The 14322-nt window shown below is 41.8% G+C and overlaps 1 protein-coding gene across 1 annotated transcript in view; it reads left to right on the plus strand.

Moving 5' to 3' along the window:
- The window catches only part of Ptr (patched domain-containing protein), a 110241-nt gene that overhangs the window by 57224 nt on the left and 38695 nt on the right, over positions 1–14322 (plus strand). The window contains exon 2 of the mRNA XM_019046140.2: positions 6374–6666. Within this exon, the coding sequence (XP_018901685.1) occupies positions 6390–6666 (277 nt within the window). The 5' untranslated portion in view covers positions 6374–6389. The remainder of the gene's footprint in view (positions 1–6373; positions 6667–14322) is intronic.

Consider the following 14322-nt stretch of genomic DNA (forward strand, 5'->3'; position numbering starts at 1 on the left):
TATTGCGTAAGCTACTTAAGGGGGGGGGGGGTCTGAGCTTGCTTTACAGGATCTTATGAGGTAGAGGGGTTCAAGCTCAGTATTATATAAGCTAAGCATAAGCACTTAATTTTTCGCCAACAAGACTCTTAATTAGATTTTTCCAGGCTTAGGGAACCTGAAACGGAGCTAGGCTACTCTGGTTAAGTGCGTCCAATTTTCCCTCTCAGCAATTTTTTTAAGTTAATTTTTCAAATTTTTGAAAAATTCTGAGGCCGGAAAAGATCTTTGTGAGCTCTCGTCTTTTCGTTTGATTTCCCATGCGCCTTTCAGAATAATCCTTAAAAACTTCGCACACAAAGCTCAGTGGGCTGTTTATTGAAATTGATAAACAAAGCGATAGAAAAAGAAGACATAGGGAACATGGACCATGGAGCGATCCTATTGGTGGAGGCGGGTAGTTCCAATGGACAAAGAAAGTAAGCAATAGACTAACTAGCAGCAACCCAATAGGGGCCCTATAGTTAGTCCATCATTTTCCCCTACCCTGGTCTATCAACTGATAGGATGGCTATATTTCCCCCTGTCCTCTTTGCCTATAGCTTTGTCTATCAGTTTCTATATTCAGCCTGCTGGTAACATCCGCATGTAAAATTGAAATAGGGACAGAATTACTGGAGTCAGGGCCGGATTTTCCTACTTGCCGCCCATGGGCCGCCAGTAATTTGCCGCGGCCCCCTTCTCATTCCTTTAGAAACATCAATAAAAACCATCAAGTGAACGTGCCAGCGGGGGAGGGGTGCACAAGACGCGTTTACTCGTGTTGAACACATTTTTTGGAAGCCCTGAACGAAAAAATTATGAAGGAACAAACACATTTGGTTCAATGATTTAAACTTCCGCCAGTTCCGCCGCCGCGCCGACCGCACCGTGTTTGGCGCAATGCGTGAAGTATTCATGCATTGCTTTCTTAGGCGCTATCCGTTTCACACTGACCACAATAGCCGCACTGTGTTTGATGCAATGCGTGAAGTATTCGTGCAGTCTTGTAGGCGCTAATATGTGTTACACGCCGATTGCCGCGCCGAGGGCTTCTCCTTTTCATCTCAAGTCCTGGTCATCATTTCTCCCTAAGTCGCGCCGCGCCGTTCCAGGCCAAATTGTGTGTTTGGTTTCTCTCTTAGCTCGACTAAGTAAAGGTGCTGTCTCTTGTATCACTGAAAGATGACAAAATTAGAAATTACTATACTCTCAGGAAATCAGAGATTTTGTAGCCTTTTTTCGTTTGTAATTTTTTTTTTATAAATCCGATTTTTTTTTTTATACCTACATTTAAAAAAAAATGCAAAATTTGCCGCCCCTAGATTTGCCGCCATGGGCCGCGGCCCATGTGGCCACCCCCTTAATCCGGCTCTGACTGGAGTACCGCAATCGAGTTACGTGAGTTGGTAGTTTACCGTTGAAATTCCGTGCAGACGCGAGGAAAATTCCCCGCGGCGGCGCGACGCGACGCAAGGGGCAAGATCAGAGTCGAACGGTCAAAATCCAAGATCGGAGGACCTCCAACTGCCCTGGACGAAAACGGTGGCCACGTAAAACATGGATGCTCGTGAAATCCGTCTAGCTTAGGGGAAGAACCGAAGAAGAGGACGGAAACTGGTTTGGGGAAACATATATACATCATTTATTTATGTATATATTATTCTTAAGCGCGGGTCGTTGTAGTAGGTCAATGTTGAGAGCGCCTCGAGTCGTGGAGGTCATTTCGTCGATCATTCAAGTTTGATTTGCAGCGTTGCCGAATGTTACTTCGAAATATGTTGTACTCTCACCAGGCCCGTCGCGAGAGGAACAATATGTGGACTGTATACTGCAATAAGGTAATACAATCAATGGCTCACTTGAGAAACGACGTATGAGACATTCACTTCCCAGTGCAGAAAGGTGCTTTTGAGGGGTGGGCCAAAATTAGTCGTTCCTAACTGCAAAATAAAGTCTGTATGTATTTACTTGCGTGGGACGCCAAAATTTATCCTGCCAAAATCTTCATGTGGAAAACTCCTGAAAAGTTCATCGCAGATCCTAACTGGGGCATTTAAAAATTTCTCGAGACACCGATGAATGAATCACAAACATTGAAAAATACTTAAATAAATGTTAACTTGGCAATTTATTTTTGTTGGCAACTCGTTACTTCAACGATATCGTGGCCAGGTAACCTCAGATCTTCATCATGTGTGATATGTTTCTCAAGTATTTATCAGTTACTGCAGCGTGAAATGGCAATATCAATTTATTAAATTGATTCTCTCCATAATTTACATTCAGCTTGGCTTTGCTCGATAGTTTTTCCTGGTTCATCTCCTCCAATGAACCACCAAACAGGGTATGAGAAATAAGCTCCTTATGCAGGATTCATTAGAAAAATTTCACATGGAAAACGGTAAAAACATAATTTAAATTTTCTCAGCAGTGTGGTGAATGTTTCTGAGCTAATATTCAAATTTAGTGCATCAGGGTAAAAAAGAAATTTCGTTTAAGGTTGAGCAGTATTTATTTGTTGAATGATAAGTTTCCAGGAGGAAATAAAAAATATCAAGTTGATAATCCACCGATTTGACTTGTATTAACTTTAGTTTTATCGTGATTTGGAACTCCTACTTTATCGTTTTTAATGTAAAGTATGCTCACTGTTCTTGGTAATTAGTTTATTTTGGGATATTTTAGTATGTATTACGCCTCTTACGCAAAATTTTAATAAAAAAATACATTTTTGGTGCCTTCGCTCTTTCCCTATTTACTGGTATTTTGTAATGTCTCAGAAAGATCATCGTTATAGTTTTTGAATTTTCCCGTTCATTGCAAATGCAATTTTCAAAAGTAACGATTTGCTATGTCCTCGAATAATTGGTGCAGTTTAAGTTGGACGATATTTAGCGAAAATGGATACTTGCAAGTGTATTTCGCAATGATCCTTATAGTAATCGTGTACGGACCTATACCCCGTGTAAGGGTCTAACAGGAATTCTGATACCTTACTTCTACATCTACAATCGACGCACAATCATTCACTGTCCACTCTATGACCAAAAAACGAAGCATTGCACAGGTACCGTAGGCAACGGTAGTTATATTCTAGAGTTCAACATTTTCTCACGGGTATAACAACACATTTTCGCCTAATGATGACTGATGATTATCGCGTTGAGCCGTTTGCTGAGTAAGTTTGTTGAACTGGGACCTGCTCGCTGAAGAGATCATTCCGCACACGTCGTGCTGTTCACTGGTTATCATACAGCAAAACTGATGGTGATCTTTAGAATTAAAGCGAATCTTGTCCTTCAAGTAAGATTTACTAGCACAGAATCTTCATAATACGCAAGAGAACGGCCCATCAATGATGAAATCACCAAAAAACACGTATCTCAAAAATCCTGATTTTTCAGAAAAACAAATTGGCTTCTCTCCCTCCGAAAATATAAAGAAGGAGCGGGGATTTCACAACGCCACGATGGAGATACGTGGTTTTGCACTTCACTCGTCGAAATTTTGATCGCGCAGCTCAGACCGCGGTCAACGAACCCTCTGAGGCAGACCTTTGACGCCGTGGAAAGGTAAAAGCCCTCGGAGAAATGCCAGTTGCTCGCCAGCACAATGGAGATGACCAAAAGGTTCAGCGGAGGTATTATGTAGATTGATGTCCTCTTGGGCAGTTGATAGCTCACGGCATCCAGGTCTTGTCCCGTGTTCGATACAGAGACTCCTCTTGAGCAGTGTATCAAGTGAGCAATTTTAATTGCTTCTAATTGGAGTCGCACGCAAACTACAAGCTATGTGCCGTCGAGTAACCAGAATCAAATTCCTCTGGGCGTCATTTCCCTGCGAAAATAACAACAACCTTAATGGTGAACCCGTCTCCGCACGGTGGGCAGGGAATGGGAGAGGTCAAAGTCGATGGCTAAAGTGCAAAGCCACGTATCTTTATTGCGGTGTTTCAAAACCTATGCTCCAATTTTATTTTTTCGAAAAGAAACAATTTATCCTCATAGGTTGCAATTTATACGGAATATTCTTCTGCAAGAGAAAAAAAATCAAGGAAGTTTTCAAGCAATGAAGTTGACTACACTTGAAAAAAAAAACCACATTGGATCTGGAGTCCAGACTCTTAAAAACATTGACAAGAAAAAATACTCTTGATTCAATCGGATTTTTGCTTGAATCAAAACGAAATCCGCTTAAATTAAGAGGCTTAATTGGTTCTTGATTTAAGCTATATTCTGATTGAATCAAGAGTACTTTTTCTTGTCGATGTTTTTAAGAGTCTGAACTCTAGATCCAATGTGTTTTTTTTTTCCAGTGTAGCATTCCAAAAAAAAAATAAAGTATGACAAGATGTCTGCAACGTTGCAAACGGAGTAACGAGGTTTCGCACTTCGGTCATCGACATGATGCAGAGCCTTTAAAAGTTTATTTCTGTCGCAGGAAATTAGCAATCGCCGGCAAATTTCGTTCTATTGGTGTTGAATGATACAATATAGAAATTCATAATATAGAAACAAGACAGAAAATAATGATTCGCATGATTGGAATTGAACAGACTTTCTTTTTCTTGAATGCATGGTACCAACTAGCATACTCCTGAGGTGCAGGTGGTGAAATCAGTGACCTTAGTTTGGTTTGGTTAGGTTAAGCAACTAAACTAACTCCGTGGCATAGCGGAGAGTATCACTGAGATTGAAGGCGCCCCAAGCCACAGTTGTACGTACGGAGTTGCATACCATTGATATATGTCGATGCGTATTATTTCAATTTCACGAGCGAATACGCATGCCGCCTTCTAATTGCCAGCGATTACTGACTGCTTGCGACGCATCGTTGTCAGTACAACATGCAGAGGCTTAAAAGTAAAGAGTAGTAGCTTTAAAAGCTACTACTCTTAAAAGTACTACTAAAAAAGTAGCTTTAGCCGTAGAGGCACCCTTTAAAATGTAAAATGTGTCGAAATAAAAATCACAATTCGTAGTTTTATTGTCATAGTATAACATAAACTGTTCAACTTCCATCAAATTATTATCGCTCCACTGTGCTCTGCCGTGAGCGCGACGATAATACATCAACGCTTCCAAACCGTCGGTTAAAGTTGACAAAACACGTATCTATTCTTAGCGACATTTAATTTATGAAACGGCGACCGCTGAATTCTTTGCCGGGACCGGTGACATCTCTATTAATGTTCAAAGTTAAACGGCAAAAGGCAAGAAACTTCGAACTTTTAACCTCAGCGCGGCAGCATAGATATCTTCATTCGTCTGATGAGGAGAAAACCTGGCGCGATGCCTAATCATAAAGTGCACCTACTTCTACGAAGATTTTCTCCAGATTAAATTACTTGTTTTTCCGAGGTTAATTCCACCCTCTCTCCCTCCCTCATTCCCTTCAAAAAATGTTGGAACTTTTTCTGAAAGGGAATTTGCCTCATGAGCACCTGCGTTGAATCATAGAGGTATTTTGACGGTATAATATCGAGCTGCAAGCTACATTTGTATTTCTACCTCGTATTACATATCGAAAGATTAATGTACCTAAGCAAAAATAATACTATGTGTTACATCAATCATTTATTTTTGACATTCGTGGGCACATACGGTTCATGTTAGATTTCAGAAAATGGTGCTGTTCAGATTTTTTTTACAGGTGAAAAATATAAGCATTAAATTTCTCAATTACTGCTCTCATGGTAGTGACAATAAACAAAATTTCCCGATTACACTGATCTCTATTCACCAAGATGGATCTGATTTTTAAATCCTGAAATCGATGTTCAAAGTGCGAAACCGCGTTTCTTCGTTTGCATGCGACGTTGCAGACTTCCTGTCAAACTCAATTTTTTCTTTGAATAACCAGTCAACGGAATTTCTTGAAAACTTCTTTGATTTTTCTCCTCTAGCAGCATAATATTCAGTATTTATTTCAATCTATAAAATTGGCTTGTATATTCTCGAGTAAATAAAGTAAGAGCGGAAATTTTGAAATACCGCAATTAAGATATGCGGTTTCGCTTTTCGGCCGTTGAAATATACTGAAACTGGAACAAACTTCTTAACCTTTCATTTGTTCGATTGTTCTTATTTCAATTGCACCATGCCTTGTGATATTCTATCAACTACCGGTGTTTTGCTGTGTAATTTTGTGATTGGATGGACTTGACGTCCAAAATGTACAATATGCATCCACTGAAACAATTAGCAACAAGCGTGTAGAGGCAAAAAGTTTTCTCCTTCATTGGAACTTATTCTAGCTACCTTATTCGAACTAATCTAATCCAACCTAATTTAGCCTGATCTAAACTTGTAGTTTGGACTGAATAATGAAAATCACGTTGATTTGTTTGCAGGAGCCCTCAAAACAAAATGGCGTGCGGTCTCTCTTGGGTAGATAAAATCCTAACAAAATGCTTCTACCGACTTGGACTCATCGTAGCCAACTACCCCGGCTACTTCATCATCGTGCCCATCTTCCTCACGCTACTCTGCGTCACCGGGTTCCAGAACATCAAATACGAAATGGATCCAGAGTACCTTTTCAGTCCGGAACACGGCCCTGGAAAAACAGAGCGAGCTATCGTAGAGCAATACTTCAAAATGAACTACACCAACCGCTTCAATCCGACGCGTATTACAAGGCCAGGTTTGTTAAAAATTCATATTCATTATCATTTGAGGGTCTTGGACGGCACATGGGATAAGTGCAGTTCTTCCTATTCCGAAGAATACGTGTTGAAAGTTACAAAATGATATGGAGTCCTGGGCGGAAAGAAAGTTTAAACTCACTTTTTGATGCTTAAAAAAATTTAATTCGATTAGTGAATTTTTCAAAGAACACACCGTGGGAATAGCTCAGTTGAAATCATTGATCACTGAGAAAAAACACATCGGATCTATAGAGTCCAGACTCTTAAAAACATCGACAAGAAAAAATACTCTTGATTCAATCAGATCTAAGCTTAAATCAAGAACCAAGCCTCTTAATTTGAACGGATTTCCTTTTGATTTAAGCTTAAATCTGATTGAACCAAGAGTCATTTTTCTTGTCAATGTTTTCAAGAGTCTGGGCTCTAGATCCAATGTGTTTTTTTTTCCCAGTGATAACTCAATTTTTCAAAAACTGCACATATCCCACCTGTCCTCCAAGCCTCTCATTTCTTCTTTCATGTACTGTTTTCGGGGACTGCATCATTATAATCGCGATTCCTGTTGAAATTTTGGGGTATTTCATCACTAGATCACTAATTTATCTGGCATGCTATTGAATCCTTGTCCTGTCAAGCTGACAGGCATGACTCTCCTACATTCTTGCGAATATACGAAAACGGATCCCTCGCGTTAGAATAGTTGTAACAAAGCTATAGACAAAGAAGACAAAAGAGAAAAAGAGGGATCCTGTTGATGGAAGTGGGTGGGTGCAATGAAGAAACGAGGTACGAGAATAGACTAATTAACAGCAACCCACAAGAGACTCGATAGTTAGTCCATCAAATTTTCTATAGGAACCACCCATTTAAACCAATAGGATCGCTCCATACTACCTATGTCTTCTTTGTCTATCGCTTATTCTATCAATTTCAATAATCAGGCCGCAGCGGGCTGATTATTGAAATTGATAGAGAAAGCTATAGACAAGGAAAACATAGGGGTTATGGAGCGATCCTATTGGTTGAAATGTGTGGCTCTTATGGACTAAGGGAGAAAATGATGGACTAACTGTGGGGTTTCTCGTGGGTCGCCGTTAGTTTGTCTATTACCCACTGCCTTTGTCCATTGCAACCACCAGCTTTCACCAATAGGATCCCTCCATATCCCTTTTGTCATTTTTTTCTACAGCTTTGTCTATCAATTTCAATAATCGGCCCGCAGGTTAGTAAACCCTTAGTCTATAGGAACCACCCATTAAAACCAATAGCATCGCTCCATACTACCTATGTCTTCTTTGTCCATTGCTTTATCTCTCACTTTCAATAATCAGTCTGCAGGTTAGTAAACCCCACGGTTGAGGAGTGGGTTAAGACTTGCGAGTTCCTTGCGCACTTGGCGTCGTTAGCGTTATCGTCGATTAGCTTCCTCTTGCGTGCCGTTTGGGCGCATTCGAGCGTGCGTCTCGCGGTCGCGGCTCCACGCAAGTCGCCTCGTCGGGCGTCGCGACGCTTACGATGCCGATTTGCACCCGCTGTGCGTTTTAGACCCTGAGTCGCAATGCGCCAGCCACGCTGCTGTCTTCTGCCGCTCAATGTCTTGAGCACGATAGTCTTACAAACCCAACAAAATTCGAGTGCGAAATAGTAGAATTTCTCCGGAACTGAGAGCACAGTTTTGAAAAATGTTCAATTCAGGGATGCAGAATGCAGAGAGTTCTTCAATTTATGCTTTCACCACAAATAGCGCCTTCAACATAGTAGATATACTTCAAACACTACACCGTTACTTGCACGTTTCTATGTGCAAATTGCCTACTCTGCATCCTTTTGTACAGACCTTTTAATATCTTTTTTGCTGAAAACTCTGTAAGAGGCTCAATTTTGATAAAAATGTGTAAGTTACTGCTATCACATTGATATTTTTTGCAAAAAGCTAATTTTCCCTATGCACTGTTACACAGTGCGGTCGGGATAGAATTGTCACCGTCGAAGTAACTTTAACAAAAAAATTAACGCAGTCTGGGTAGAATCAACTAAGTATTAGCGCAATTGCAGTAATTTATTTACAAATCAGTGTGCAATCAGTAAATTATACATAGTTATCAAAAGCAAAGCACTTATTGAATTTCCAGCAAAAAGGATGCATTTTTAAATCTTAATTCGCTGACGCTTCAGGCGCGCCTGCGCGGAACATACGTAGCGCCTTCAACATGGTGGATAAACTTCAAGCATTACACCTTTACGTATACGTTTCGATGTGCAAACTGCCTATTCTACACCTTACCGCACTTTCCTTTCCACACCCGTTTTACTGTCAACTCTGTAAGAGCTTTGACTTGATAAAAAAAAAGTCTAAATTTCTGCTAGCACACTGATTTTTGAGCAAATTATTGCAGCTACGCTATTGTTTCCCTGACATTACCAACTTATTTTCATGTTAAAATTACTTCAACTGCACTGTTGTTTTGGTCAAAATTACTGTATTTGCACAAATTCTTCTATTGCAATTACTTCGACCGCGTTGTGCCATAGTGCGCAGCAACAATTTTTGGCCAGGGGGCATGACCTCCTAGTGACTCTATGTACCCTATCTAAATTATCCATAAGATAGTATTGGATCTCCGAAAGTGAATGTTTCCATCTGTCGCCAAGAGGCCAGTAGAGGGTCTCTTCTGGATAGCGCTTATTGATTTTATCGGTTCATAAAACCATGGATTTCAGCTCCACAGATTGAGCCGCAGCTGCGGTGCAATTTGTCTCTGCTCTCATTGCAACCGACGCAAGCTGGGGATGGCAGGCGAGTCGGTTAAACTTTCCCGCGCCACGTGCGTATTGCGCAAGCGCGACGTGGAGCAACCAAGACCAACGCGTCGTCGCCGTCGTCGTCGTGGACAGGGACACTCGACACTGGACACTCGACGAGGGGTGGCGAGGCGCGGTGGGGCGGGGTAGGGCGAGCCGGTGGCCCAGTGAACGAGTTGGCGAGTGCGAATAGCGAATGCGAACGGACTCGCGCGCGATGAGCCCGGACAACGGAGCCGCTCGCGCGAGTAAACGAGCCGATGACGGGCCCGATGAGATTGAGATGAGCGATGACCTTAATTAACCTGGAAAATGCGACCGCAAAGCAGAGATGCGTTTTCCTTTCCGCTGAAATTAGCGAGGATCGCGCTTTCGCCCCCCTCCCCCCCCCCGCCGACTCGTAATCCGCCGCGGCACTACTCGCGCTTTCCGCGCGTAAGCGCCAGATTTCGTTGTAAGTCATTCATTCAAGGGGGGGGGGGCGTAGGGGGCGTACACCCCCCGTCTCCATTCGACCGAGAAAAGAAGGAAGGATGTACGGAAAAAAAGTATGGTAGCATATACTCTAAGTCTACTTGATTTTTGTTATAGTTATACTGTTTAGTGAAAATAACTAGAATTATGATAGTATTCACCAGAATTGTACCATAATATGGTAAATGCTACCTCAGAGTCTATCATACTCGTATAATTGTGTCAGTGTATGGGAAAATATACCATATTTATTATTTGACGATTATTCATGACAAAACTAACGTAGGATGCTATAAAATTTTCGCTCGAAGATGCTCGAAAATTTCGAAAAATTGTTGTGTACTGAGTAAAAAAGCGCCCTTTTACTCAGAAAGTACAGTTTACTGGCTACTTAATACCGCTTGCGGCTGTTTTGCCTGGAACAACCTCAATCTTTTTGCAGTTACGGCATTATGCTGGCTCTCATTTCTATACGAAGAAGACGAATTTTGCTGTTTTAGTATTTAGTTGGATTTCTTCGTATCTGATGATTTTTGAAGGATACTAGGCTTCGAAAATTTGAGTATTATGGCTCTCCTCGTTAACATGGCAGAGTAAGTGACGTCACCGGTTTTTGCCACCTGCTCCCAACACAGCGCACATACGTTGAGCTGCTGTAAATGGCATTACCAATGAGAATGTCAAAGAGCAGTATTCCCTACCACCTTGAGAGAATGGAAACGGAGTTTCGACCTTCCGATTCTGAGTTGGACTGCATTTTGCAATTAGGAACTATAATTTCTGGCGCATCCGTAAAAACGCGTATGTGCATCGGGAAACTAATGGCTCGTATGATGTTCGATACGGCAGGAGACTTGAACGAACGTAAAGAAAAGTAGGAGAGCCTAAAATTGGCCGTATTTCAAGGGAAGACGCTTGGGCTACATTTTGCAATAGGGAGCTAAAATAATTACTAACTCTTGCAACTGAAGCAACGTATTGTTATAAGTTTCCATAGGTAAATGGGTGTTCTTATAGATGAGCCGTAAATAGAAGCTGCTTATATTGCAAAATGTATAGTCTACTTGATGCACTTTCTGCTAAGCCTATTTTACAATTGGACTTTCCATTTGCAAATGGGAACCACTATTTCCGGGGTGCATTATAGAAACAACATAAGCCCCATTAGTTTTCCTATGAGTACATAGGTGATTTTATGGTATTATGCTATTATGCTTTAACGAACGAACGTGAAAGCTAGTAGTTTCAATATGCAGAAATAAGGTGCTTTATTAATACTATATGGTGGTATATATTAAGGTGTTTTTTATAACCGGTTTTTGTTGTAGGTAATTATCAGCGGGCGATTGAATTATTGGGAATAACCGTTAGTTCAAGAACAGGTCAAAAACTTGACCCTATCGATTTCGATAATCAGCCTACTGAACAGAGTCAAATGATAATTTTATCCCTAGCTCGTCGGAGCGTTTTCATCAGTGGCGAGGTATTAATAATCGATTATCGATATTTCCTCATGCATTTGGCTGTAGTAGAGAATCGATTATGAAAAAATTCGTTGCAAACACCCTATTTATCGATCCTTTTCCATAGATTTTAATTGGCAGATCAATCAATATACTGTATCGCAAAACAAGCCACGCCACTGGTTTTCAACCGAGCTGAAACTAGTTCGTTGAAGTGACCGCTAAACCATTTCGGGCAAAGTTCAGGTCAAGTTCACCCGTGTAAACAAACCACACATCCATCCAGGATGCGATCATCAAAACACGAATCTGTGCCACGCTCAACTGACCTAACAGCGAATGGAGTTCGGATAGAAACGAGACGAGAAAACCGCAAAAAAGCGGACCGTCCAGTACTGCCATGCTAAGGAAGAACGCCGTATGAACCTTCAGGTGTTGCCGAATTTCCTGTGGTAAATCAAGAATTTTCGAAAAAAATTGTAAATATTTTTCCTCCAATTTTCCAGATAATTTTGTTCGCAATGTCACCTAAAGTTCCTGAAAATTTCAAAGGAAAAGATTCATAACTTTCTTCAAAAACAACTATTTTTCGAGAGGAAATTTGGCAACTCTCGAATGTTCATACGTCGTTCTTCCACAGCACGGCAGTAATGAAGCACTCCCCTCACCTCCTTCGGCAGCATACGAATTATGATAATAATTACCGCGGCTCCGCGGGAACCGAACGGTCAAACAATCAGTTTCGTTTGGGATCAACCCGTGTGGTATTTCCACGGCTCATTTCACAGACCTTGAGCCGCGCGTGAAATTCTTTTCGGCACGACCCGCGACTCCATTCTAATTTCGTTGCTCCTTTGATGAAAGGGCGTATCTGTATTTCCGCATGAATCCCGTAAAACATTGAGTTTTACGGAGATCAGGGCTCACGCTGAAATTGAGATACGCCCTATCGTCAGAGGAGCCACGGTTTTCGGCCCCACGTCCAACGGTAACTATATCAAAATCGGACCGATGAGCTCTGCGTGCAAATATTCTTATGGACTTCAAGGATCGTCTTGAAATTGACTCAAAGAACTCGAAGGTGAGGGAACGTGAGAAATTCGAGCGATCGAATTAGAGCTCATAGAGAATTCTAGTTTTCGATCTTCGATTCCGATTTTTAAGGGTGATGGGGGGCTGGGATCGCCGAAGAGATCACTGGGTCCCCTCCAATGAAGGAATGAATAGTCTTTAAAGAGGCTCTGAGAGAACATTTAAAAACTTTCTGAACGGGATCGATACTTTGGTCACCTTTTTGACTCCTCCTCCCCTGTTAAGGCACCCCTACGACATCCTCTCGCCCTCCCCTCTTTTGGTAGGACTAACCTAACTCCAACTTCCTAATATCTCAGAAAATAACGAAAAAAATCTAAAAAATTAATAGCAAAAAATGATCTTTTTGAAATATTATTTTGATTAAATATTAGGATATGTCTTCCTGGATTTAACCCCCTTCACCTCTCCTTTTTGGGTTGTACCCCTATAGACCCCTTTCTCCCTTCCATAGCTGACGTAATCTGTGAACGGTCTCTTAGAATTGAAAACCGTTCAAGTGTCACGTGCGTAAATTCAATTAACAACTCGATGCTCATCATCTACCAAGTAGGTAGGTCAAAAGCCGAAAGACAAACAACATAAGTCATAGTGTTGAATCCTCGAAAAGTTTCAACTTGTCGTCGAGAGGTTAGCGGTGGGTTTCTTTTTGTCTCCCGGACGGCTCTTACTAAGGTTCGAGCTATCGAAGTTCGACTGCAACATGAATCGATGGAGCTGTCAGGGTTCGAAGGAATGGCAGAAACCTTGAGTGCGACTCGGCAATTCGGCGAATCGGTAGCAGTGCCAAAACTGCAGTGGGCCAACGCGGCGCGCGGCGAGTGGCCCAACTGAGGACTTGGACCGCGGCCGCACATTGGATCGAGCCAATCGGAGAGTTTGGACAAAATTTGGTAACTTCAAATGCTTATAACTTCGTTTATACCAAATTTCGAGGTTCTAAAAGTATTTCATTGGTTTCCCCGTGACATTTTCTTCAAAGAGAACCCCTTAAAATTTAAAAAAATGACGAGATAAACGTCCTAATTTGCAGTTACAAACAAAAATTTCATGTCTGACTTCTCTGATCGACTTGATCCACTGTGCGGCCGCTCGCGGGCGTGCAATAACGCGACAACTGGAGTGTGACAGTGATCTGTCCGGGATCGAGTGGTCTGGGCCCGCGTGACACGGTGTCCACTCGCGGGTCGCGGGGGGGGGGGGGGGGGGAGGTTCGCGGTAACAATAGCAATGTGTCAGTGTGTCAGTGTTGCCGGAACACTGTCGCTTTCTCACGCGGTATGTCGCGTCCAGAGACAAGAGACCCTTCATTGGCCTCTTGGCGACAGGTGGAAACTTTTACTTTCGGATATTCAACACTTCCCTATAGACTATTATAAGGGGGCAAAAGTCTTCATCTGTTTTTTGGGTATTGACTTACCTACTAGGTAAATGATGAGCTTCAGATGACTTATTGAGCCAAATAAGTTTGCAAAAATTCGGTATGTTTGCGAGACAAAATACTCAACACGCTATTCAATATCCACCTAGTGGTAAGTCAATGTTGGATTTTGGATACCCGAAAGGAAAAACTTGCACCATTGCCAAGATACCAATAATGAGGGGTCTCTTGTCTCTGGTCGTGTCGCTAATGATCGGAGACAAACAGTGACCAAACCATGGGAATCAGGTGAAGACTTGCACTTTCCCGGCTCACATAGGGATAGAAATGGGAACTTTTCCGGGAAAGCATACCCGGCAAAAATTTGGTTCCCTAGGAAACTTTTACAAATAACTCTCACTCATGCATACATTCACAATATAATTACTCGCGCGTTGAAG

Source organism: Bemisia tabaci, chromosome 2 (assembly GCF_918797505.1).
Source record: "Bemisia tabaci chromosome 2, PGI_BMITA_v3".
Classification (NCBI taxonomy): Eukaryota; Metazoa; Arthropoda; class Insecta; order Hemiptera; family Aleyrodidae; genus Bemisia; species Bemisia tabaci.